The sequence below is a fragment of the Saccostrea cucullata genome, unplaced genomic scaffold (genome assembly GCF_032062105.1).
Source record: "Saccostrea cucullata isolate Sc308-1 unplaced genomic scaffold, CSIRO_AGI_Scuc_v1 ctg38, whole genome shotgun sequence".
Taxonomy (NCBI): domain Eukaryota; kingdom Metazoa; phylum Mollusca; class Bivalvia; order Ostreida; family Ostreidae; genus Saccostrea; species Saccostrea cuccullata.
This window is the reverse complement of record NW_026937075.1, coordinates 347,255-374,827: the sequence shown is the minus strand read 5'-3', so window position 1 is coordinate 374,827 and position 27,573 is coordinate 347,255. Positions and strand designations below refer to the sequence as shown.

Genomic DNA, 27,573 nt, shown 5'->3' with positions numbered 1-27,573 from the left:
CCGGGCATCATTTTGAAAAGAGAACCCAGTGTAATTTTTACACATTTATCAAAATCAACATTATTAAAAACATAACAAATTCTTCCATATAAAATGATAAGGTTTGTTTGGTTATAGGATGGGGTATTTTGTGTTTTTCTAAGCATGTCTGAATTACTCATTAAAATAAAATTTTAAAAAATCGCTGAAAGTAACACTTTTTTGAAAGATAATTGTTTTTATATACAGTTAAATGATATTTTTAAAAACTGCTAATTTAAGAGATTTATTTGATGTTAGTGCACAAAAAATTCAACAACCTGAAACCAAACGCCTATGCTGAGTTCCAGACCGTTTTACTCTCGGGTTCAAGGCCAGTTTTACTGTCGGGTTCGAGAAACACTTTGACGTTTCTTTGTCAACAGGAAGTTCGAAATGACATAAAAAAAATCAAGATGCGAATATTTTTATGACAAATTGAAAGCACCTGTACAAGGAAGAATATTTAGTTCCAACCAGAAGGATATTTGGTATGTATGTTCATGTTAATCATTGCATTTTGATGAAACTGTTTTTTAAAAATTGAACCATATTCCATTATTTCTAGAGACATGGAAAAGGGTCATAGAAAAAAATCACTGTAGGGTAACTGTCATGGCATAGGACACCATTTATTTGTAGTAAACATAAGAAGGGGTACCCTGTATACAAAACAAATGCCTGTGCTATAGGACCCTGATAATACAGAACGTAATGGGGAAAAATTCAGACACCAGTATCTGACACAGGCCATAGGTACCTTAATATTTTTTTTCAATCAGTAGCCCATTCTGCCCAATATTATAAGCCAAATATAAAAAAATGCTACCCCCCCCCCACACACACACACTATATATAAAACTATTTATTGTGCCCAGGCTAAGACAGTGAGTATGTGTTAGTTTAATGTTAAAATTCACATTTTATTTTGTGATTTTGTGTCATTATTACAAGAAATTTTAGTCCCCTGAATGGATTTTTTGGTATGCACTGTATGGTAGTACAAGAATTTAGTAGAAAAAAGCTTGTAACTAGTAACGTTGTTTTTAGGCTATGTTGTTTAAAACAATGCTTGTCTGTCCTCTTTAGACTCAGGGTAAAAAAATGGGTTGTTTAGTTGATGGAAAAATTTTTACCCCCCCCCCCCCCCCCCCATCGGAACATACTAAAGACCTGATATTTTGACCTGATGAAAAAACATCACATAAAATTATCAATTTAAACATTCTGTATCAGTTTTTTGGGAGACAATTATTGATGATACTATACTAAAATACACTTTTAGTAAATAACACTGAGAATTTTTTCTTTGTATCAATTTGTTCTTACAAAAAACTTGTTGACCTGATAATTTGAATGACCTGATATTTCAAGTGAAGACCTGATATTTTTATAAATGACTTTCAATGGGGGGTTTTGAATGACCTGACATTTTTAAAAAAATTCTTTTAGGAAAATTAAACGCTTCAAATGGTTTTAAGACAAATCTTTCTGCCAGAATTAAAGAAAAAATTGACCTGATGATTTGAAATGACCGGAGGAATTGAAATGAAGATAAACATTGTTTCCTGGAGGTTAATAATGTCAATCAGGCCAGTTTTAGGTAGTCGGGCAGGAGAGGACAGACAAGCTATTTTTTAAAGATAGCCTTTTTTCATTTAAAAATTTTATGCATATCTTTCAAAGTTTTGCCATGGAAGAAATGCCCTATAAAATGAACATAACAGTAGCTTATAATTGGTAATATGGCAAGATACAGTACGTTTATTTTATAACTAAGTGTGAACATATTTAATAAGGAAATAAAATGTGTACTTATAGTGATTCACAGATTCACCTTTAATATCATTATTGTATACTGTGAGTGAAATAAATGACACAATTCAAGTGATCATGTATACATCTGTTCTGATTCTTTATTGAATAAAATTATTATAGTTCATCTTATTTGTTTTTTTCTCTGTTATTAAGTCTATGAGTTAAAACTCTGCAGATTTTTCTTACAAGTTGCACAAAAATAAATAACAACCATGAAATTACAATGTATTTTCACCATGCTCACAAGTTTAAGATGGAGTGGCTCATTCGTCAGTCTGTGTACTTGTAATCTGAAAGGTTTCATAATTCCGTTAGATTGTAGTTATCATAATCCATATTCCATAAGACTTGATCTCTCTTCTCTTTGTAGATCTTGTGATAAAAAGCATGTCTATAGATACATATAAAGATTGAAAGAAACTTTATCTTGAAATAATTCAACTCAAGTGTAAAGAATTCAAACTTGGTTTAAATGCCATTCATTTGTAAACAGAGTTTAACCATCCATAGAATATTCTAGTTATTTGAAGCGTATAAGTATCAATTTGATTGGGGTGTGTAGATTGAACTTACACTAGTTACAGGTAGGTAAAACTTTAAAATTGAACAGGATGTGTGGGTACACATGTTTATTTAGATTTCAGCATAATTTAGTAGCCAAATACTTTCTGTTTATCACAGAAAAGGAGTGACTGCAGTGCTCAGGTTTAAGAATAAATTTCCAAGTAATTTTTTTTTATTTTCATTTCAAACTTACCAGGATCCTATTACTATGGCTGGTAAGTTTACTCCTTCTGGTGACTTGGTTGTTGATATGATTTTCTCTTCCTCTGTGTATGTTAACTGACTTTGATGTCTAGTCGATCACCTTGTCAAAAAAAAATATCATAATAAGGCCATCTTTAATCTTTTAAATAATTGTTGCTTGTCCTCTCCTGACTCGGGGTAAAATTACTGGGTCAGTAGGTAGGTTGGACAATCTTTTTCCTGAAAAATTGACATATCGGTATTTGTTGACAGGATAAAAGGAATAAAAATGATAAAAATATTTTGTCCTGGAATGTAAAAAAAAAAAAGATTGAGGCAATTTTTAGTCCGTTGGTCGGGAGAGGGCAGCAAAACAATTGTTTTAAAGATGGCCTTATAACCTTTCTTGAAGGATTGCATGATAACATCTGATAAGGGAATGTCTTTGATTGTTTTATTGATTTGATTCAATGAAAAAAAATGTATTGCATTTTATTCATTCTTGAAATGCAGACCAAGTATGGGAAGACTGAGCACAAATGAAAGTGAAACCTTATTTGAATATTAAAGAAAATGTGATGTTGGCACACAATTTATTTTTTATTTACATTTGATTGACAAATGATGAAAGCTGATTCATTCAATTTTATAAAAACTGAAATGAGTTTCTTAATTACATGAAGATTACTTTATGTTAATAATCTTAAAATAGCTGTAACTTAATTAACCAAGAAAGTACCTTAATAAACTTAAAGAGCCTAGCAGTGATTTAATGGTGCATTGTTTTTGACATCGTAGGGGGAAAAGAAGAGATGGAGAAAGTAACAGAACTCCATATTGAAGGCATGACCTGTAAATCATGTGTCGGAAAAATCCAGGACCACATTACCCAGGAGCCAGGTGTCCTGAGTGTACAGGTAAAAAAAATAAACCCTCTGTAGGAAAATCCAGGACCACATAACCAAGGAGTCAGGGGTCCTAAGTGTACAGGTAAAAATATAAACCCTCTGTAGGAAAATCCAGGACCACATTACCCAGGAGTCAGGGTCCTAAGTGTACAGGTAAAAAATATAAACCCTCTGTAGGAAAATCCAGGACCACATTACCCAGGAGCCAAGGGTCCTAAGTGTACAGGTAAAAATATAAACCCTGTGTAGGAAAGATAGGAGCTACAACATATATATAGCATATATAAATCTCTACTTTGAGTATAGCTGATTTGTTTTCTAGTCATAGAACTTGATAGAAGAAATTATGTAATATGAAGGGCCATAAATTCATCACAATAGTACTTTTGACTCTCTAGTACATGTATTACAGCACTGTGCTTTGGCAATAAATCTTGATTTTGTATTATTAAATAATGATAGGATTGTGAGATAGTGCATTTTTTATAGTCCTAGCTAGAACAGAGATAAAGGTGATGTCAGGACACTCCTATAAGACAAAACAGGATATTGAAATAATATATCGTGTGCACTATCATGTGTACATGTGATGTTTTAAGTAGGGCGTCATGCCAAAAATCTGCCTTGTGTGCAAAGAAATTGGAAAAAAGTAAAGTCTATTTTTAAATTCCCTAACCATCGAGTGTGAATTGTGAAATATATATAAATGATTTTAAAGCTTTAAGGAAAACTTCCTTTTGCACACGTGAAAGTAGAAGTAGTAAAACATGATTATTAGTCAGATTTAGCTTAATGATATTGTGCACTCATTCATCTGAATCGATTTGTACTTTTCACCAATTATTAATATAGTAAATCATTGATAAAACCAAGGCTTTCAACAATTAAAACCAACAAGTTAATAAAATATTACTATTCCTTTCCATTTAATTTACATAAAAATATATTTGAGCTTTATATGCTAGACAAAATTTATTTTAAAAGACTTAATAAATGAACATCATTCAGCTGTAACTTGTAGAGTTTGAAAAGTTTTTGAAATTAAAATCTTATTGATTGTTACCTTGTGTGTCTGCCTTCATGTCTACTTTAGTGGTGGAGGAGAGATCTATATTGGATTTTTTCTTCCTCACTTGGTCATTTCTGTGGCCAGCCTCTGATTACATGCAGTTTTCTCCATCAACTCCTGAGCTCTCTTTAGTATTTATTTGATGTACCTCTAACTTAATTCCCATCAAATACCTGCCTGGCTTTCCCCAGCTAACCTTCATGTCCAATGGCTCTAGTTACTGGACAAAAATAGGTCTATATCAGTGTTTAAGTTCAGGGTACAAGATAACGTCCCCCCAATCTCCTCCTGTAGGCCGTTTACTTGGTATTCAGTGGAATGTGTTGATGGGATTTCTTGCCCTCTGGCCCAGACATTGTTGAATTGACGCTACTTTGTGTCTGCCCTCGGGCATTTGATAGTTATACGTTTTGATGGAACATGTGTTTTTCTAATTGGAGGCCTAGCCATGTGTATTGAATACTAAAATCTTACCTGATCATCAGGGGCTATTTACGTCAATTTCTGCTGGTTATCACTATCGGGGACACGTATGCTGGGGAAAACAGTGATTTGATTTAGCTGTACAATTGTTACTTCAAGTGAAAGTGAAGATATAGAACATCCTGAAGATTAGTGAAGAGGGTTTAACAATTAATAATGTGACACCATCGGAAATCCACTGTTTGACAAGTCCAACACGTGATTTCACCCATCAATAGGTTTTTCTGGAAAGCTAACAATCCCTCTATTAGGCAGAACAGCGGTTAATTGTTTTTGTAACAAGTTTGATGTCATTATAACAGAAAAGTGTTTTTAAGCCACACGGACTTACTATAGTTTATCATGGCTAACCAAGGAAAATACATGAAGTTACCGGTGAGAATTTATTTTTCAATGAAAATAATCAAAATATGTTTATTCATATATTAAATTATTTTTTCTGTAAAAAAATTTCACCCAAGTGTACTCAATACAGTTAGATACTTAAGTAATACCATATGACCTAGTTTTGAAAGAGCTACAATGACATAGATGTCTAAATTTATAAGTACATGTGTATGTAATTAGTTTATAAATATTTTTTTGATGTGGTACATTAATATTTTACAATAGATTTAATCAGTCTTTACATTTCATGGTCATGAAATATAAAGATATAACGTGATATAATCAGATAATAGAATATGTTTATATCAGAAAAATGAAAATCACTTGACAGTATAACATCCTTAATGTACAATTCAGATACACTCTAGGATAAGAAGTGTATGCCAGCTAGTTTATTAAAATCATATGACTTAGGTCAACCCACCAAGTTGGATGTATACTAATGATTCATAAAGAAAGTATGTATCCATTGTATAACTGTAAAACTGCCCCACTGTACTTTCATGTATGGTGATGAAAAAAATAATCAATTTCAGTATCATTTATATGTAAAAATTTTAGCTTAGTGGACAAGAAGCTCAAATCCAAAAGAAAGGAATACATGCATAATTGTTAAAGGGAGCAAATTATGACAAGGACAAATATGGCATATTGTACTAGAATAAAAACAAGAACAACTACATATACACATAAGATTTGTTGACAAATGACTTGATAGACATCTTGACAGATGGGAACATTTATATTTATGTCTGATGGAGAGCCACAGAGATGTTTTTGCACTTTTGACCTGGTCAAATGAACTCCATGCAATGTGTACAATCACCCTATATGGAGAAAAGCTGAAAGCCTAGATGATAGTCAAATTATCTGATTCATCAGTTTATCCCCTCAGTTTGTATCATAATGATCCTAGTCACATTGATATCTACATAAATTATAATTACTCTGTCGACTGGTGTAAAATTTTCTGTTTACCAGTATTTAATATTAAAACCCATCTCATAATCAAAGATAGTATTATACAGTATAAAGTGAACAAATTTATTTCATTTACAACACTTTTAAACTATTGATTACACAGAATAATCCCTATATAGATCCAATGTTATGATTAAGTGAATTGAAAGAAAACACTGTCTACAATGACTTATGATCACCGTACTAAATGAACAGAAAAGTAGGCGTGTAAATGATTTGTTTATATGAAGCCCGAAGTGAGTGAAAAAGGACAGAATGTTTAGTGTGTTTCTGTCCTCCTTAGTGTAAAATTGGTACATATATGACAGCTAGAAATAATCCTCTAACAAAAAAATCAATGACAATTAGATAGAAAATTAACTTCTATAATTCTCCTTTATTAAAGGACAGGTGCACATCAGTCTACCGAGGGAAAGTTGAAATCAATGTCATTGACCCAATATTGATGTGCTTGGTTCAACGATATATCTCCGTGTGCAGAGACATTTTCCGGAAATAAAACATTATTTTCTATAGTTCATTGTTCATTATGTATGAAGAGTAAAAGTTCATAAAATATCAGCAGATATCTCCCACTCATATCAATCATAAACTAAAGGATATTCTTTTATTTCATTTAATATCGGGGTGACTACTATTAAGAGTGGTATTGTTTATTTATAACACAAGATTTTACAAAACTATAGGCAAAAAAAAAAAAAAAAAAAAAAAATTAAAGTATACAAATAAGTTTTAAGTTTATATTATTGACATGTTTGAATTCTTTGCTGAGGGTGGAGCCTAAACTAATATGTCACGCGCCGATCCCAGGTAACAGGACTCAATTTATAACTGCCAACTTAAAGGAAATGGGATAATTAAAAAGTCAAATAAATGCTAATGACAAATCATCATTAATGATGAGATAAATCTTAAGCTTATACATGTATACATGTAGTTTTCTCATCCAGTCACATTATGTTAATTAAATTGATCAAATACACAAAAAATTCAGGTCAATTTTTTAGAAAGGGACTTTCATCATTTTTTTTTTTTTTTGGGCATATTATTAATACAAATGTAAATAGCACGCCAAATTCACAAAAATGGGCTAAACATAGTTTCACAGTCGATAAACTAGGTTTATGGGTTGTAAACTATAGTTTACAGACTGTAAACAATAGTTAACAATGTTAATCTATATTTTACATCTGTAAACCATAGTTAACACGATAATCTATGTTTCAGAACCGTAAACTATACTTAACACTGAAAACAACCATTTGCGATTGCAAAACATATATTATCTGATAAATAAAGTTTCACGATTTGTAAACTATGGTTTACAACTCTAAATTATAGTTAACAACCCTTAAATATAGTTTTACAAATGAAAAATACAGTTAACGAATGGTTAACTATAGTTCACGGTTTGTGAACTATAGTTTACAGTCGATAAACCTAGTTTATCAACTGTGAAACTATGTTTAGCTCATTTTAGTGAATTTGGTGTGCCATACATGTACATGAACATTTTGTTTAAAGAGAATTTATAGTCAATACAACAAAAGCACCTCATTCTAAAATCTGATCTCGATCTAATGTAAAGTTTGAGTTTTAAAGTTCTCTGATATAAAATTGAGAACCTTGAGGGTTAGTACATTTATATGCATGAATTACCAATCCATTTAGTTAAATAACAATCCATTTAGTTAAATAAAATATGATATGAAAGTATGTATGAAACCTGGATTTTTAAAAATTGTTTACATTTTTAAACTGCATTATTATAATGTAAAGTTTGAGTTTTAAAGTTCTCTGATGTAAAATTGAGAACCTTGAGGGTTAGTACATTTATATGCATGAATTACCAATCCATTTAGTTAAATTTAACAATCCATTTAGTTAAATAAAATATGATATGAAAGTATGTATAAAACCTGGATTTTTAAAAATTGTTTACATTTTTAAACTGCATTATTATAATGCTATGTACAATTTTAGCTACTGAATATGACACCAGTAAACACACAAAAGTATGGTGTCAATTTCTACAATGAAGTCACTGATACAACCTGATACAAAATGTCTCAAATTTTACCTTTTTTTCCTTAGGTATTTCTGGAGGAGAAGGAGGCGAAGGTCACCTACAGCCCCACTGAGACCTCCCCACCCATACTGGCTGAAAAAATCTCCGACCTGGGATACCCCTCAAAGGTCAAGTTAGTACACCCAGTCAGGGGGGACAACTGCCAAGATGCAATCATCAATGTAGAGGGCATGACCTGTCAGTCATGTGTCAAATCCATAGAATCCAAGATATCCGAGGTCAGTGGGGTACTGGGGATAACAGTATCATTAGAGAAAAATCAGGCCTATGTCCAGTTCAACCCAGGCAAGATATCAGCTGAGAAAATAGTGGAATCCATTGATGACATGGGGTTTGGTGCCTCTATCCATTCTCTCACTAGAGACAAGGGTCTTACTACCAGGATCGGGGTCGAGGGGATGACATGCCAGTCCTGTGTGCACTCCATAGAAACATCTATGGGTGAGAAACCGGGGGTGAGAGATATAAAGGTGTCACTCACTGATAAAGAGGCGGTCATAGTGTATGATCCCACCCTCACAAACCCGGGAGAACTAAGGGAACAGATAGATGACATGGGGTTCGAGGCCACTCTGGTAAAGGAGTCGTCCATCGACAGCGAGTTTGATCGGCTTGCTTCACGTCAGTCCTCCACCAGATCAGTCCCAAGTGAACAAGTCTGTCAGATCTCTGTCATTGGAATGACCTGTCAATCATGTGTCAAAAATATCGAGTCCAACATCTCATCTAAAGCTGGGATCAATGCCATATCTGTATCACTTGAGAAAGAAATGGCCACAGTTACTTACAATGTCATGGTTACAAATCCTAAAGCCATAGCCGGGATGATCGATGACATGGGATTTGAAGCTTCTGTTCAGGGTTCGGATACAGAGAATGCTGTGGATACTGTGGTGCTGGGAGTGGGTGGTATGACCTGTCACTCTTGTGTAAAGAGCATTGAAGACCACATTTCCCAGAATCCTGCTGTGAAGTCCATCAAGGTATCTCTTTCTGATCAGAATGCCACCATAGAGTATTACCCAAACAGAGGTACCCCAGAAACACTGAGAGAAGCTATCGATGATATGGGATTTGATGCATCTCTTCCAACAGGTTCATAAACATACTGCAGTTTATAATTTAATGATTCAGTTTAAATAACATGTCATTATATGGTACAGTAATACTTGATTATTACATTCTTCATTGTTCCAGGTAACATTGATGTGAAGGTGGTGCAGCCAAACAAGAAGGGTTCAGGCAAACAGAACAGCTCCCACCACAGCAGTGTGAAGGTAGACATGGACAAGGGATCAGTCACGTTTAACAAGGACAATCCTGATGATGACCTAGAAAAGTGTTTCCTGCGAGTCTCAGGGATGACCTGTGCTTCTTGTGTGGCCACCATTGAGAAGAATCTCCTGAAAGTAGAGGGTGAGCACTGATACATGTAATAATCAAGCCATTTTATTGGTTAATTATAAGGAATATACCAGGCCGAATTTATGGAAGTCAAGAAATAAAAACATTTCGCTAGTTTTATAACAATGTTTAGCTATACATGTAGATTATAGGTGAAATTATCATAAATGATTCAAAGGCAAAAAAAAAACAATCTCTGAAATTGACTAGTTTCATTTTCTATGAAGAATCTGATTAATGCTGTTTTGTGTGTCCCTAGGTATACACAGCTGCTTAGTGGCACTGATGGCTCAGAAAGCCGAAGTGAAGTATGACCCTGCCTATCTTCTACCTTCCCAGATTGCAGCCAAAATCTCCAGTTTGGGGTTTGAGGCCACTGTTCTTGAAAATGAAGGATTTGGTCAAGGGGTTGTAGAACTTCTGGTATGTTAATTGTTGTTTTCAGTTTCTTTGATTATATCTGTTGGTTTAAGACCAAAAGAGCTTTTGTGTCCATAGCCTGTCTGTTCTAGTTCTATTTACCTTTCAACAATTTCTAAAATCATACTCCTCCTAAAGTTTTCAATTCAATGAATAGTGTTGCTATATTTCATTAAATATATCTTTGGCATTGAAAAAGAAACAACTAAAAGCTAAGATTTTGATGGCAGGAATTTCATTGATTTATTGAAAGTTTGCCTTGACGTGACCTTAAATGTTGTTAGATATATGAAAAGTAATATCAATTTGAAATTTCTTTTTTAATTAGAATGAGTAAAACATGTAATAGAACAATTTAGTCTTAATCAGATAATTTTGGTTTAACTATCATTTAAATATTTGTCTTAAATTGGTCTGTTAGATAACAGGAATGACCTGTTCATCGTGTGTCCACATGATTGAGTCGTCTGTTCTTAAGAAGCCTGGAGTACTCACAGCTTCCGTGGCCCTGTCTACATGTAAAGGAAAGTTCACTTATAAACCAGAGGTCACAGGGCCTAGGGCAATCATTGAGACAATCAAGGTGAGCTCTCCTATATCTGGGGTCTTTTGAGAAGGATTTCTAATTGTCAGTATTATAATAATAAAATAACACAGTGTGTGTAGCGCTAATTCATGAATAATAACTGAATGCCCAATGATTGCGCTAAATTTTGAATAAGTCAATATATGTACACATAGAGTATATTTGATCACTTGTTTTTATTTATTATTTTCACAATAGTGACAATACACATTACAATGTATATAAAAATTTGGCAGCAGACTAAACCCTTTCAAAAACCTGTTGGAAAAATACAGTTTAAATTTTTGTATTTTTTCATCTTTGCAGTCTTTAGGATATGAGGCTGAATTGTTCACAGATGATAATGATGCTGCTCGATATGATCACAGAGATGACATCAAAAGGTGATGGTTCATTCTGTTTAATTATATTGTTAGTAGTCATCTCTTTATTCATAAAAATGTAATTGACATTCAGCATGCATTTGACTAACTTAACTATTTTGTTGAAAGATTTTGATTCCATTTACATTGACAATTTATTTGATTTTAGATGGAGAGCCTCGTTCCTATGGTCCCTGATCTTTGGCGTGCCCTCTCTAGTGATCATGATGTACTTCATGTTTGCCTCACCCCCAGACAAGACCCCCCAGGTCACTAACACTACAGGGAATACCACCACCGTAACACCGGTATCACATGACGGCCACTACCAGATCATGATTCTGCCAGGTCTTTCTCTAGAGAACCTGCTGATGTTTATATTGGCCACACCGGTACAGGTAAAACAGGACCAGTTCTTATGCTAATTAATAAAATACATGTAGTGTTTTTATGCATTGCTTTTTGTATATTTTTATAATAAAACTGCTATATTTCAAGACTGTCTATAGGTCCTTTTTCATGAAGAGATTGCAAAAGGGAAAGTAACCCTGAAAAGACATAATTAGAAGTACCTAAGTTTGCAAAGTGAGTTAAAACTAATGATGTTATGATTGGTTTTCAGTTTATTGGAGGAAGATACTTCTACATACAAGCTTTTAAGGCTGTTAGACATGGAGCTGCAAACATGGACGTATTGGTAGTCTTGGCAACCACTATATCCTATGTTTACTCCTGTATTGTGGTCATTGTTGCTATGGTGATGGTGGAGAAAATGAGCCCTGTGACCTTCTTTGAGACGACCCCCATGTTGATGGTCTTCATTTCACTGGGACGCTGGCTAGAACATGTCGCCAAGGTGGGAAATGTTAAAATTGACAATATTCTTCATCTTTAGACTCTTGTTAGATATTTCACTTATTCAGCAAAACACATATTCAGCAAAATATATTTAAATCTATTGGAAATTTGTATCTAAACAGGGTAAGACGTCTGAAGCTCTGGCTAAGCTGATGTCTCTACAGGCCTCTGAGGCTGTGCTGGTGGAAATTGACAAGGAATTCAACATTCTGAATGAACAAACAATAAGTGTAGATTTAGTACAGAGAGGTGATGTTCTCAAGGTAATGAACTTAATTATGTCAAAAATATAAAGTTTATTGGTTTTCATTTCATAAGGATTATTATATGAATTATTTAATGTCAAACTTTATCATCTGATATCAAAGTCTTGGAAAAAAAATATCAAGATATCCAAAGTTTGAAATATGAAATTGAACCTCTTGAAAAAAAAAATTCAACTAACTTTCATATATTCATGTCTTTGAGGTCTCAATGCTCAGGATACATAATTTAATATATAAATTAAAATTAAGTTTTAAATGAAATAGATAATCATTGTTACAGAGACTTTTATGTGCCTTTGACCTAAAACTATGACATATAATGCAGGTTGTTCCCGGTGAAAAGATCCCAGTGGATGCTAAAATAATAGAAGGACACACAACTTGTGACGAGTCTCTCATCACAGGAGAATCTATGCCCGTCTCCAAGGCCATAGGTCTGTACAAAATCACACACGTGTTCTTTCTACATATACTCTAGTGTTTATTTCTTTATTTTTGTTTGCATCTGCACCAATGATTTATGATTACTATCTACATGTATATCTTTATTCTTTATTTACAGGTGCCACAGTGATTGGTGGTTCCATCAACCAGAATGGAATGATCCTGATAGAGGCCACCCACGTGGGATCTGACACCACCCTGTCACAGATTGTCAAACTGGTGGAGGAGGCACAAACTTCAAAGGTACACAACTCACAAAATGTTAACATAGAAAGACTTTAGCATGTAGAGTTATTGTTTCTTTAAAAACAATTGCAATATATACCACAAAGATTTTTTTCCTCACAATAGCTACATGTTACAACAAAATGTTTGTATACAAAATGATCTATCATATCAGCTTCAAACACATTACAACTATAAGATATGTATCTGTCTACCTTACACAGGCCCCCATACAGCAGCTGGCTGACATGTAGGGTGGTATCCTGTTTTTTTTTTATAAAGTAGATAAAGACTTTGTGGTAAGCATCATTCTTATTTTCCATGAAACTTGAACTACATAACACATGCAAGATTTTTTTCCTCACAAACAATTTTTCAGCTACATTTTGTATTTCCACACAAGTAACTACACAAAGATACATAAAATGGTGCATCGGTTTTTGATTTCTATGAACGGTGTTGCCATGGTTACTAAAAATAGAAATTTCTGTGAAATTTCTTTAAAACGCTACTCCTTCTACAGTTTTGATCTCATTTCAATATAACTTGGCACACAAGTAGACTTCACAAAGATACATAAAATGGTGCATCGGTTTTTGATTTCGACATGGTTACAAAAATAGAAAAATACTAAACCCTACTCCTCCTACAGTTTTGATCTTATTTCAATATAACTTGGCACACAAGTAGGCTACACAAAGATACATAAAATGGTGCATCGGTTTTTGATTTCGATGAACACTGTTGCCGTGGTTACTAAAAATAGAAATTTCTGTGAAATTCCTTTAAAACGCTACTCCTCCTACAGTTTTGATCTGATTTCAATATAACTTGGCACACAAGTAGACTACAATAAGATACAAAAAATAATGCATCGGATATAGATTTCGATGAAGGGTGTTGACATTGTTACTAAAAATAGAATTTTCTGTGAAATTCTTTTGAAACCCTACTCCTCCTACAGTTTTGATCTTATTTCAATATAACTTGGCACACAAGTAGGCTACACATAGATACATAAAATGGTGCATCGGATTTTGATTTCAATGAACGATGTTGCCATGGTTACTAAAAATAGAAATTTCTGTGAAATTCCTTTAAAACACTTCTCCTCCTACAGTTTTGATCTGATTTCAATATAACTTGGCACACAAGTCATTCAAAAAATAATGCATTTTTTAATTTCAATAATTGGTGTTGCCATGGTTAAAAAATAGAATTTTCTTGAAATTCCTTTAAATACATGTATTTTGTTACAACAATATATTTACTTTATTTTTTAATCCTTTTTGATTTGGGAGTCTTTTTCTTTTTTCAGGATGATGGCTCAATGTCAAAAGATGAGGTGATATTTCAGAAGGCTTTTCAGTATGCCATCACTGTGCTGAGTATTGCCTGTCCCTGTGCCCTCGGCCTGGCCACCCCCACAGCGGTGATGGTGGGAACCGGTGTAGGGGCCACCAACGGTATACTGATCAAGGGCGGGGAGCCCCTGGAATTGTCTCACAAAGTAAGCCTCTAATGTTAAAAATTGATTAACTTATTTTTATATTGCTGAACTTACCGTAAATGTATCAGATTTGGCTGTGTATTCTTTTAGCACCTTTGGTGAAAAGAAACTTCCACTAATTCAAGTACAGCGCTAACTGTTTTGCACTTACATGTATATACATGTACTGGTACTTAAATAATAAAATTGAGAATGGCGCTAAATTACTGTAGAAGTACTTTTTTCCGCGTGGTATTAATTTACGCTATGTACGTGGTCACACATTTTCCGCGGAAATTTGTCCAAGCGTACTTAAGGCCAGAGTTTTTTTATTTTCTGTTTAACAGGAATTTTTCAGAAAAAATTGGGTCGAGGGGACGAAATAAAAATAAAAATAAAAGATCAAAATTTGTCAAGTCGGGGCCATAATAAAAATAAAACCAAAAATTGGTATGAATTTTTTTTTTCATTTAAATGTTGAAAAACAATACAATTTTGTTCATAATGTATAAGGATTTCAAATACAGATAAAAAGATTTGCATGAGTTATCCTACTGTGCTTAATCACACTTGCACATTTTTCTAGTAAAAGCATATCAATATAATATTATAATTTACATTTGTTATACAGCAACAATAATGTTGGATAAACGCAGATCAAAAAACCACACTGCTTAAAATTTTACACAGGTCTTCAAGTGATCATCTATCTATTGTATAAAATTTATAAAAGTCATGATGAAAATGTTTTAAGCTACATGTATATTATGATTTAATAGAAGTTAAAAAAAGCAGTGGGGTTGATAGCTGACTTGACAATGCTATGTTAGTATAAAGGGATAACACATTATTGAGGTTCTGAATGGAAATTTGTCAGCTGAACTTTTTGATGAACAACAGCAAAGTCCTCGTGGAAGTCTTCACAAATGGCTGGGTCTCTGCCAAGAAATGAAACTGCAAAAAAAAAAATTCCTTTATGATACATTATTAGCTAATCAAATTCATGTATGAAATTATTTTCTTTTCTAAATGAAGATACAAATATTTTAAGAGTTTTTTCTTAGATAAAAATAAATAACAATAACTCGTTCTTTGTCCATTTTGCACTAAAGTATTCAATTGTCCAAATGTGCAACTCCAATATAGCTGTCACTTCACTTGTCAGTATTTTATACCGAATATCGCCTATTTTTTAATATAATACATTTACAGTAATCCTAGCCTCATTTTATTCAACCAAATAGACATGGACTCGTATCTAAAATATTTTAATCATCATTTTATGTCCCTGATATAGTTTGACACGATTCATTGTAAAATAAAATTTTGCCGCGAATTTTACCTTTGTTATGTACCATATGTGATTAAATTAAATCTAGAATGCAAACATCTTTAAAAGAAGAAAAAACATATAAAAGTGCCAAACACTCAAAAATTTTTACAGAAAGTTTATATCAAGACAACGTCTCAAAACTTACCCCAACTATTTGGACACCTGCTCCACAGTTCAATGTGCATCTGGTGTATTTAGGTTGTCAATGCTTTAACTCCCATTTCAAGAACTTGCTTGTTTTCATCATCAATGGATTTAAAATAACCGTCTATTAATGTCTTGAAATGACTTTCTTGCTTCTTGATAACTTGTTGGTAAACTAGTTCCTTAAACTGGTTACGACATCGTAATCAGCAAGACGCTCGTAAAAGACTTTGATCAACACAGGCTCTGTCAAACGTTTACATGATTCTTTAGAAATAGGTGTACATCAAACCCGATTTTATTTCAAACCATCAATGAATGACACAGTCGGCGGGTATTTTAAAAATAAAAGTGAAATTGACCTCTTTTATTTTTATTCGATATTTTGAAAAAATTGGGTCGGCGCTTCCCGTTAAACAGAAAATAAAAAAACTCTGGCCTAATATAAATGCAAGGCATATAGTGACATTTTGAGAAATTCGCGTAATTTTCTACCAGCGGATCAAACAGAAATTTAGATTCCGCGGAATTATGACCCTGTGGAAAAAAGTACGTCTACAGTAAATTGATGCTAAACTTATTCAAAAATGAATTTTTGTCGAATATCGTATATGTTTAATATAATACATTTACAGTAATTCTTTAGTTTTCCTTTTGATCTGACATTTATTTTGTTTTTCACAGCTGAAGTGCATTGTGTTTGACAAGACGGGAACAGTAACTCATGGAGTTCCTCGAGTTGCCAGGGTAGCGATGTTTGTAGAGAATTCTGTTTGCTCCTTTATTAAACTGATAGCCATAGCAGGAACAGCTGAGACAAGCAGTGAACATCCACTGGCCTCGGCCATTGTAAAGTATGCCAAGCAGGTATGTAGCTGGTGGGAGGTATTACATGTTAGCTATGGACTTGTAAATTCATGTAGATCATTAATTCTTTAAAAAAGATGATGGAGAAAATGACTTATCTGTGAAGTCTACAAAAAAAACCCTTCATAATTACATGTAAAGATATTGATTGAGTAAGCAAGCACTTTCACAGAACATGTAATAGATATAAATTAAACATACCTGTACTTCAACAAGTTTATGACAACTCTAGTTTTAGTCACATAAAGTATTTTCATACTTTGTTCTTTATATTGGTAAACATTAACACATGAAATCACCAACTTTTCAGACTTTGAAGACAGAGACCTTGGGTAAGACCCAGGGGTACCAGGCGGTGCCAGGGTGTGGACTGAAATGTACGGTGACCCAGATTGATGGTCTTCTGACGGATATAGATCTGGAGGGGGTCAATAACAGGAAGAACCTGATGGGGAGCACACGGGTCAAGACCGATAACGTCCTGTTTGACGGGGAGGAAATTAGTGCCACTATAGAGGGTAAGACAGGAAAATAAAACGGAAATAAATACATGAATTAAAGACATAATATTTAAACTTTGGTATACTGTAAACCAACTTTTATTTGCGTGCAAGAAATATTCGCGAGTTTCATGACCTACTTTAAATCACAAATATTAATGGCCGCAAACCATTCATTTTGCTTTGTATTTGTATAGAATAATTCCTCAGTTGCGAAAATTAATTGTCGCAGATTGATTGAAAACTGACGAATCGGGAATAACAGTTGACGTGAATAAAAGATGGTTTACAGTATTTAACACCAATATCTTGAATACCATGAATGTACATGTTTTAGACAGAACTTAATGTTTAAATTACAACTTGTTCTTGTGTGTTAATGAGATATTAATCCTTTGTTTCCTTTTAGAGAGTAGTTTGGTTGGGGCCATTGCTTCTACACCCTACAAGGTTCTGATAGGAAATCGGGAGTGGATGACAAGAAACGGCCTGACAGTGACCTACAAAATGGACGAAACAATGACTGAGCATGAGAACCAGGGACAAACAGCCATTTTATGTGCTATTGATGGTCAGTGTAAATGTATTTGAAAATTTTACTTGAACAACAAAACCTTCTTTTAAAAAATAATTTGTAATTTTTTTAGTACCATTTTTTGATTAACTTGAAAAATTAGACACCAATAAGTATTTTGTTTCTTTCTTGACAAGGGGATGCTTATTTTTGGTGTCTGTCTAAATACTTTGGATTGCATGATAAAAGTTTTGATTATTCTTTTTTGTAAATTTTTAGATGTGATAGTTGCTATTTTGGCTATAGACATATAGTTGACACATGATTATTCTGTTTTAGATGTGATAGTAGCTATGTTGGCTATAGCTGACACATGATTATTTCTGTTTTAGATGTGATAGTTGCTATGCTGGCTATAGCTGACACATGATTATTCTGTTTTAGATGTGATAGTAGCAATGTTGGCTATAGCTGACACATGATTATTCTGTTTTAGATGTGATAGTTGCTATGCTGGCTATAGCTGACACATGATTATTCTGTTTTAGATGTGATAGTAGCTATGCTGGCTGTAGCTGATACATGATTATTCTGTTTTAGATGTGATAGTAGCTATGTTGGCTGTAGCTGACACATGATTATTCTGTTTTAGATGTGATAGTAGCTATGTTGGCTATAGCTGACACATGATTACTATATAGGGGATTAATTTCACGGGTTGCAATTTTCGCGTTTTTCTCTCATCTGACACGATCGCGGTTTCTTGAATTCGCAGAATTGGTATATACTAAAAGTTACCTCCCTTGTCTATATAGCTTCATGTTAACGGCATTCATCAGTGTCATGGCTTTATTTCAACAGGGGAGGTGAATATAAAATTGTTAGATTTAATAAATAATTAAGTAAACAAGGTCAGTAATTAAAAGACCTTCATTCTAAACGTCAAATGACTTTCCTATATGCTATTATGATGAGTGCATGTGCACCCACGGTCCTCAATACAACGCGGCGAAAAACCACTGGACGGAAATAAATGTGTTTATGTAGTTTGATGAAATAATATCCTTCCACATCTTCAGTAAGTTTGATATTTATTTGAATGATTTCTTAAAACCAAAATCTCGATAAAATCAAATATGCATGATTATGCTGGTAACAAATACACGTGGTAACATTAGTTACGCACGGGTAATCAAAACTCATGGCCCACGTGTTTTGATTGATGATACATATAGAGTTGGCTATTAAAACAGCTTTGGAACAAACATAAGTTATTATCTGCCGATTTAAAATAAAATAAAGCGTGATAATTATAATAATTGAATGATAAGTACTACTCGTAATTACTGAAGTGACCATGTATTGCCGGTACATGTGTATAAACCTATGATATCGTTGTCTATCCTTAAATTTCCAAATAAAACATGGAGATTATTGAAAAATTATTCACTGTTTCTTGTATTCATGGATTTATTAATACCGTGAATATAGCGAATATTAAAACCGCGAGTTATTTTCCCCCTATACAGTATTCTGTTTTAGATGTGATAGTTGCTATGTTGGCTATTGCTGACTCATGATTATTCTGTTTTAGATTTGATAGTTGCCATGTTGGCTATAGCTGACACATGATTATTCTGTTTTAGATGTGATAGTAGCTATGCTGGCTATAGCTGACACATGATTATTCTGTTTTAGATGTGATAGTAGCTATGTTGGCTATAGCTGACACATGATTATTCTGTTTTAGATGTGATAGTTGCCATGTTGGCTATAGCTGACACATGATTATTCTGTTTTAGATGTGATAATTGCTATGCTGGCTATAGCTGACACAGTGAAGTCGGAGGCCCACCTGGCCATCAGTACACTGAAGGATATGGGACTACAGGTTGTTTTGCTGACAGGTGACAATCAAAAAACAGCCAGGGCTATTGCCAGACAGGTATTCACATACTATAGATTCCTAATTAGACCAGAGGAATTAATTTCTTAAGAAGCATCACTCGCAAAATAAAATTACTTGCTTTTATTTTTATAGTGCTAAGTCCATGTTAATTCTCTTGATCAACCATCCATTTGTAAATAATTAATCTCCCAATTTGATGTTGGAGAGCCATTTTGCTATAATAAATGTTTGCGAAAAACAAGAAATTTACAGTAGACAAAATGGGATGGGGGGAGATGAAGCCATTACATGATGTTAACACTGTTAAAAAAACTGATGATAAAATAAATTGGGCAATATTTTTTTTTAGAAATGTTATTTTGATATTAAAGTATTTCTTCGCTTTTTTTAAAAAAATGTGATTTGAATATATTTAGATAAAATATATGTATTTTTTTTCTACAGGTTGGAATTCATAAAGTATTTGCTGAAGTGTTGCCCTCTCACAAGGTAAAAAAGATCAAACAGCTTCAGAAGCAGGGAATGAAGGTAGCCATGGTAGGAGATGGTGTGAACGACTCGCCGGCTCTGGCACAAGCAGACGTGGGAATCGCCATAGGAACAGGAACAGATGTAGCCGTGGAGGCCGCAGATGTGGTACTCATCAAAGTAAGTGTCACCCTGTCATTCAACACAATCAGTAATTAACAGTATAGAAGTGGCAGACAGAAATGCTGTATATATTTTAATCTTGAATATACATTGTATATTTTTTTAATCTGTCCACAGAATGACCTAGTAGATGTAGCTGCAGCTATTCAGCTCTCAAAGAAGACTGTTCGCAGAATCCGCATTAACTTCTTCGCTGCTTCCATTTATAATCTGGTTGGCATTCCTATAGCTGCTGGTGAGTAGAATTAAGTAGCTATTTCTATTTACTTGCCAAATGTCATAGCTTTATCTCTGAACTACAGTGAGTCGTCTTTGTCTTGTAGGAATCTTTGTTCCCTTCGGCCTGTCAATGAAGCCCTGGATGGCCTCAGCTGCGATGGCGTTATCCTCAGTTTCTGTTGTCTTGTCTTCCTTACTTCTCAAAACGTAAGTCATATTTCATTATAAAGTATTTCTTTTATAGAAAACTGATACTGTAAAACGAGAATATTTGGCGCACTACTCCTTTAGCGCCTTTGGCGCAAAACGTAAAATATTGTGCGCTAAAGGATCATGTGTGTTCATAAAGTATTTCTTGTTTTTACTGCACATGTTCGGAAGACAGAAAGTTCTGCCAAAAAATGTTACCCCAGTAGGTCTTATTTTATTAGCACCTTCAAAGTTTGGCTTCTCGGCGTGTCAAGCCTCGATAAACAATGCAATCAAGCATGGCGATTGAGTTTTTAAAAAAGGTAGCAATTTTTGTCGCTGCATTTTGTTTTAATATGATTTTAAATGAGTAAATACTAAAAAATTAAATATGATAGCAACACGTTTTAACGAATGTTTAAATATACGGGAGTACTAACGTGTTTCCGTGCTTGAAGAAAAAATCAAATACGGGTGTGGATAAAAAAAAAAAATATCAAATGTATATATTTTACTGACAAAATGCTAACCCAGAAATACTACGCCAAATTTTCTGCTGATCATTTTATAGCAGATGCAAGGTTTTTAAAAAAGGTATCAATTTTTGATATATTTCCTTATTAAATTTTTTTTATTTATATACCTGTTATATATTTTTTAAATTCAGTTTCAAGAAGCCATCAAAGGATAAAATGCTAACCCAGAAATACTATGCTAAGTTTGCTGCTGACCAGGAGCTGGATAACATTTCTGTTCATCGTGGGGTGGAGAGTCTGCCATCAAGTCGCGAGGGAAGTAAACAGGGTAGTATCATATCGCGCCTCAGTGGAAGAAAGAAGCCAACCGGCCCAGACCACACAAGTCTGCTGGAGATGGGAGACAACTCTGACTCTGATTCCAGTGAACATATGGAGTAGTGGTCTCTACACAACATTATCAGAGGAAGGTCTATAAACAGATTCTTATATTGACTGCGCATTTTGTTATCAATATTTTTGTTTCACTTATACATACAGGTTGATATGCTGATGCAATATTTTTACTTGCACTAGCAAAACAGTTTAATATTACAAACTCATTATTGTTGTTTTAATATTACATGTATTTTGTATCATCATCATTAATTGTAAAACAGTGTGAAAGATCCCTCCTGATTATCATATTTATGTACTTAACATACCATCTCAATGCCCTGTAGGGTCCATGAGGCTGTACTCAAATATATGTGTGAGGCATATATCCAATGGCTTGTTTTGTAAGCAGTGCATTTTTGGAATATTTTTTGAAGATATTTTATTTCTAGACCCATGAATTTAATTTCTTTCTTATCATGGCCAGATTATACTGTACTTAGTCCCAAATAATTTGTAAACACTTTTAGTGATTTGCTCATCAAGATAAGTCCTATGCATGTTTCAGTTGTTCATGTTATTTTAATATTAAATGTCAGCGATTTTTTTTTCCTGATATTGGATGAATCAGTATCAAATCTTGTTATAATTTATGAAAAAGAATTATGAATTATTCATTTTTAGATATTTTTTTTTGTTAATATGCATACTTGTATATCACTGATGTTGACCGTGGATCAGTTGAATGTTATTATTGTATTTAATTCATTCACAATTGTTTACAAAATAATCAACTGTAAAGAATATCTTGAATATATTGTTGCTTAAAAAATCCCCATCTAAAATGAATAAAAAAAAAAAATTAAAAATCTTATTGTTTAGATTTTTTAAATCAATTTTTTGACCAAACATACATTTTTGAGAATCTCTCATGATGATTGAAGCTAACATGGTTGAAAGGTAATTGAAAAATTATTAATTGAAATATGCAGGCATTCATTATTAAATTGTTGAGGCATATTTTGGACACTTTCAGACCTATGATCACCAAACCTTGTCAGTTGATGAATCTAGGGTATTTAGAGAAAGTTGACCAAAAGTCACCATGACCTACTTTTGAGATTTTATGGCTATATTTAAATATTTCAGATACTGATTGGACTAGAATAAACAAACTATGCCAATTGATGCATCTTGGCTCTTTGGAGAATGCTAACCAAACATAGGTCACATTGACCTTCTGTTGAAAATTTATGGCTATATTTAAGTATCTCTGGTACTTACTGGCTTAGAATCATCACATCACTGTGACCTACTTTTGAATTTTTATATCGTTTAGATAATTCATGTCCTAATCGGCTAAGAATAATTAAATTTTGTTATTTGATGCATCCACGGACCTCGAAGAATGAGACCAAAAAGTATATCACTATGACCTTTGAAATTTTATGGCTATATCTTAGTACAATTTGGTTAAGAATCAACAAACATTTTTATAGATCTAGTCTAATTGTGTTCCAAAGTTTCTTATCCACTGGCAATGGAATTGGGGAGGACATATATACTCGGTAGCAACGCGCTGCTGTGTGCTCGTTATTTATTGAATACACAAAAATGTATATATTCTTTGAGAGGGGAGGCTTTACTTTGTGATACCGTATAAAAACTGTAGAAATAGAATTTTCAAAGAAAATTCTATTTATTAACCATGACATCCCGATTGGTTCATCTAGTACAAAATTTACGAAAGCAGAGAATAAAAATCTCCTAATTACTCAGTTCTTGTTTAAGGTAATTTAATTAAAATGAAACTAAAGATAAGATTTTTTTTTTCTCAGAATTCCGTTCACATTTTATCAAAATAACAACATTATCACGTTTTTCCTAATGCCCTCCTTCAATTTATTAGGCATAAATGACGTTCATTGACTCAGTAAACTGACACGAAGAGAAATTAGTCAAAATTTAACACTGCCTAAATATTTTATTTCCCCAATTTTTTATTCTCAATGGAAACAGTAATTCCTAGCTATTTAATGTCAACTGAGACGCAGTCGCAGTTAACGGTGTTTTTCGAGGGGTGAAAATTTTCAATGTTACTATCAACTACATGCTGTATTTATTATTTGTATATTATACTAAATGTTGTATACAATTAAGGAATGAAGCTTCATTTTTTAATTTAATTTCAATGTAGACAATATCAATTTTTCCTCCGAAAAGGGCTTCAAATGATAATTTCATAAACACCAATCGTTTTTGACGTTTCATTGTGACGTATAAAATTATACCATATTTATAAACGAAATCTTTTATCCAATTAAATGTCGTGTTACAACTAAAATTGAATAATATTTTGTAACTGTAACACTGAACCGTGTTCGCATAAATTCTGCATAGTCAATATTTTTTTAATGTCACCCGTTGTCAAGCAATGTTGACTGTTGCTACGCTGGAAGGTGTGGTTATACCATTCAAAGGTTGATATTGTTAGCCGGGTTTATTGCTCAAAGAGCATTTGCCGGCTTATGTGATCCTGTTCAAGGCAGGATGTTGACCCCATAGTCGCCATTTTAAAGTTACGCCCTGCACGTGGTTTTTTTTTTGAGATCGCACCGCTAAATAAAGCAACAATAATAAAACTAAGTTTTATCTATATAAAATAAACATTAGTAGTAATGGCAGTGAAAACTTGATAAGTCAAAGAAATAAAGTACTTTTGATATTTGTAATTTTACACATACGAGACAAAGACATTGGAAATGTAAATATTACTAGTATATTATACTAAATGTTGTATACAATTAAGGAATGAAGCTTCATTTATTTAATTTTAATTTTTTTCAATGTAAACATTCATGTAAGAAATTTTTCCTCCAAAAAGGGCTTCAAATTGAGCATATTTCAAAAGTAATGTCCAGCGGAGCAATACGTTTTTTGACGTAACCATTTTAAAGTTACGTCAAAAATATAGTTCTTATGTTATATGATATAAAGCAACAAAAATCTTTTATCCATATAAAATAAATGTCGTGTTACTTTGAAAACTTCAAATTGAATAATATATTTGTTACTGTAACGCTGACTGCATAGTCAATATTTTTTTCTAATAATCAACCGTTGTCAAAAACTCATGTTGACTTTATATTGCTAGTTTTAAAATAATTTTTTCATCAGTGTAAACGGTTATATCCATTCTACTCTGTAAAGGTCTCTGATATTGTTTTGATTTAACAATTAGATAAGATGTTTCTCGACAAATCAGATTCAACTTATTTACATGAAGGGATAATATATATATCCACATACGATACTATGAGTACAGGATTCTAGCACGAGAAATTAATATACATGTATTTACATGTTTCATTATGTGGTCTTTGTAGTATTTCAGAGAAAATGGCTAGTTTACTTCGAGAATAAATACAATAAAATCGACCAACTCTTCGGATAAATCGAATATAAGATTTCAAATTACAATTAAAAAAAGGTGAAATCTTTTGAGACTTTACTTCATAATTTTTTTTCAGTTTCTCTCAGCATTCTTATCAAAATCAAGAGTGGGGGGATGGCTTTAATGTGTAATAATCAAACTGATCTCAAAGAAATATTTCACGTCGGCTCTTCTGATACTAACATATGAACTGCCGAGCACAGTTATGCTAATCATCCTGTTTCCTCACCAGATAACATTGAGACAACTGTATTAATCAGAGGACTACAACACAATCAGGGGTTTCATGCGCAAGTGAATTTGTTTTCAGTTGCAAACATTACTCACTCGAAGATGGATGCTGAAGATAACAATGTTAGGTAATGTTACACTGTTACCATCTATACAGCTCTTATACGTAGAAAAAGTAATATCAAATATACTATTTTATTTATCTTTTTTCTGTGATCATTAAATGTACAATACCAAATAATGTTTGTGATTTCATAAAAAACATAAAACTATTAAATATTTTCAAAAGAGACAAAAATCCATAGAAATTTTGTACAACTCTCTCTCTCTCTCTCATTCTCTCCCTGCATCGATCAAATTTGTACAGTTGAATAAGTTTGCTAAATCTCTATGTCCAACTTATCTGGTTGGGCAATACAAAGCAGACATTTGACTTTTGATTTCTACATTTTATTTGAAATATATTTTTAATCAATTGATAACAAGAGGCCCAGGGGCCACATCGCTCACCTGAGCACATCGGCTATAGGAAAAAGCACATGAGGATGATTTTATATGAGTTTCATCTTTCCTGTCTCAATGGTTCTTGAGAAAAAGATTTTTCCTATATACTCCTATGTAAACTTTGATTGGCAATTTTGGCCCCACCCTAACCCTGGGGGTCATGAGAAAAAGATTTTTCCTATATACTCCTATGTAAAACTTTGATTGGCCATTTTGGCAATTTTGGCCCCTTACCCTAACCCCCAGTGGTTCTTGAGAAAAAGATTTTTAAAGATTTTTCCTATATACTTTCTATGTAAAACAAATTTTGGCCCCATCCTACTACCCACTACCTGAGGATGATTCCACATGAGTTCATCTTTCCTGGCCCAGTGGTTCTTGAGAAGAAGATTTTTAAAGATTTTTAAAAAATGCCATTAATTTTTCTGATTTGAACAAATTTGAATTTACATAATGATTCCACATGAGTTTCATCTTTCCTGGCCCATGGTTCTTGGGAAGAAGATTTTTAAAATATGCCAAAAAATTTTCATTAATTCACAATTATCTACCCTTGGCAAAGGGCATGGCCCTTCATTTGAACAAACTTGAATCCCCTTTACCCAAGGATACTTTGTAGCAAGTTTGGTTGAAATTGGCCCAGTGGTTCTTGAGAAGAAGATGAAAATGTTAAAAGTTTCCGACAACGACGCCAACGACAACGACAACAGACAACGGACAAATTTTGATCAGAAAAGCTCACTTGAGCCTTCGGCTCAGGTGAGCTAAAATCAATTTTATACATCTCAGCACCCCTTCCCCAACCTCTTGCGTCTGAATGCTGAATAGTGACAGTCCATATTTACAGTCTTGTACAAGTACATTCATCATAAATGGTCTTTTCAATGAAAAATATAAATTATTTGAAAAGGAATGAAACCTGCCATGACAAGAAGAAAATGACAAAACAGCAAAGTGACAAACAATCACCGGTTGTGAATACCGTATCTGTGGTACTTTAAATTAAGGAGGAATAAGAAAATCCAATAATATAAAAAGGATAGTCCAAAACACATTAACTTGACATTTTGCACACAGATTCTGAGCATAAGATCCTGAAATTTCCTCTTCAAGGTCAATATCTGAACTTTCGCATTTTTCTCCAATAAACTTAGAAGGACAAATGCAACGAGTATGGTTTCCGTACTGTTTGCAAATGCCGCCATTTTGACATGAAGATGACGTACACGATTGAACAGAGAGTTCACAAAAATCTCCATGGAAACCATTTAAACAAATACAACTATAGTCCCCTGTGTCGCTTTTCATACAACTTCCACCATTTCGACATATTATATTTTTGCACACATTAATCTTGGATTCACATCGTTTTCCAGAGAAGCCACGAGGACATATGCAATGTGCACGGAAACCAGCTGTGATATGGCACCGACCACCATTAAAGCATTTGATCCCATAACAGGGGTCCATAATTATTCCACACGTTTTACCCATGTAGTTTTCTTTACAGCGACAGATGAAATCATTGACGCCGTCCAAGCAGGTGCCGCCTGGTAATGACAAGAAAATTCTGGTGTCAATTGCAGTTATAAGGAGACAATTTATTCATTGTTTAGACTGCGCCAGTAAAACTCAACGAAGAACATTTCTTTC

General features: G+C 33.4%; 2 protein-coding genes and 1 long non-coding RNA gene across 5 annotated transcripts in view; 1 reads left to right on the top strand and 2 right to left on the bottom strand.

The window, feature by feature from the left end:
• The first annotated feature begins 389 nt into the window (after window positions 1-389).
• LOC134247226 (copper-transporting ATPase 1-like) lies at window positions 390-21,987 on the top strand. The gene is given in 24 exon segments (XM_062729577.1): window positions 390-509; window positions 2,597-2,615; window positions 3,382-3,483; window positions 3,557-3,573; window positions 8,506-9,595; window positions 9,698-9,916; window positions 10,164-10,327; window positions 10,746-10,907; window positions 11,217-11,293; window positions 11,442-11,670; window positions 11,895-12,128; window positions 12,253-12,393; window positions 12,722-12,830; window positions 12,959-13,083; window positions 13,290-13,324; window positions 14,311-14,575; window positions 16,716-16,898; window positions 17,209-17,416; window positions 17,808-17,969; window positions 19,715-19,857; window positions 20,266-20,469; window positions 20,590-20,707; window positions 20,796-20,898; window positions 21,548-21,987. Coding segments are annotated over 23 exon segments (4,347 nt in total). The 5' UTR covers window positions 390-509; window positions 2,597-2,608; the 3' UTR covers window positions 21,798-21,987.
• LOC134247227 (uncharacterized) lies at window positions 1,929-5,178 on the bottom strand. Of its 2 annotated transcripts, XR_009987786.1 has the most exons (4): window positions 5,035-5,178; window positions 4,555-4,780; window positions 2,594-2,704; window positions 1,929-2,208 (listed from the first exon to the last, which is right to left on the bottom strand). It is a non-coding gene; the product is annotated as an uncharacterized LOC134247227 (long non-coding RNA). The 2 variants fall into 2 exon arrangements; XR_009987785.1 differs by lacking the exon at window positions 5,035-5,178 and having other exon boundaries at window positions 4,555-5,020.
• Window positions 21,988-26,477: 4,490 nt separating the features above from the next.
• Window positions 26,478-27,573, bottom strand: part of LOC134247224 (neurogenic locus protein delta-like) — a 29,665-nt gene continuing 28,569 nt past the window's right edge. For both annotated transcript variants that reach the window (XM_062729575.1, XM_062729576.1), the window contains one exon: window positions 26,478-27,470. In XM_062729575.1, coding sequence (XP_062585559.1) covers window positions 26,923-27,470 — 548 coding nt within the window. In that variant the 3' untranslated portion in view covers window positions 26,478-26,922. The remainder of the gene's footprint in view (window positions 27,471-27,573) is intronic.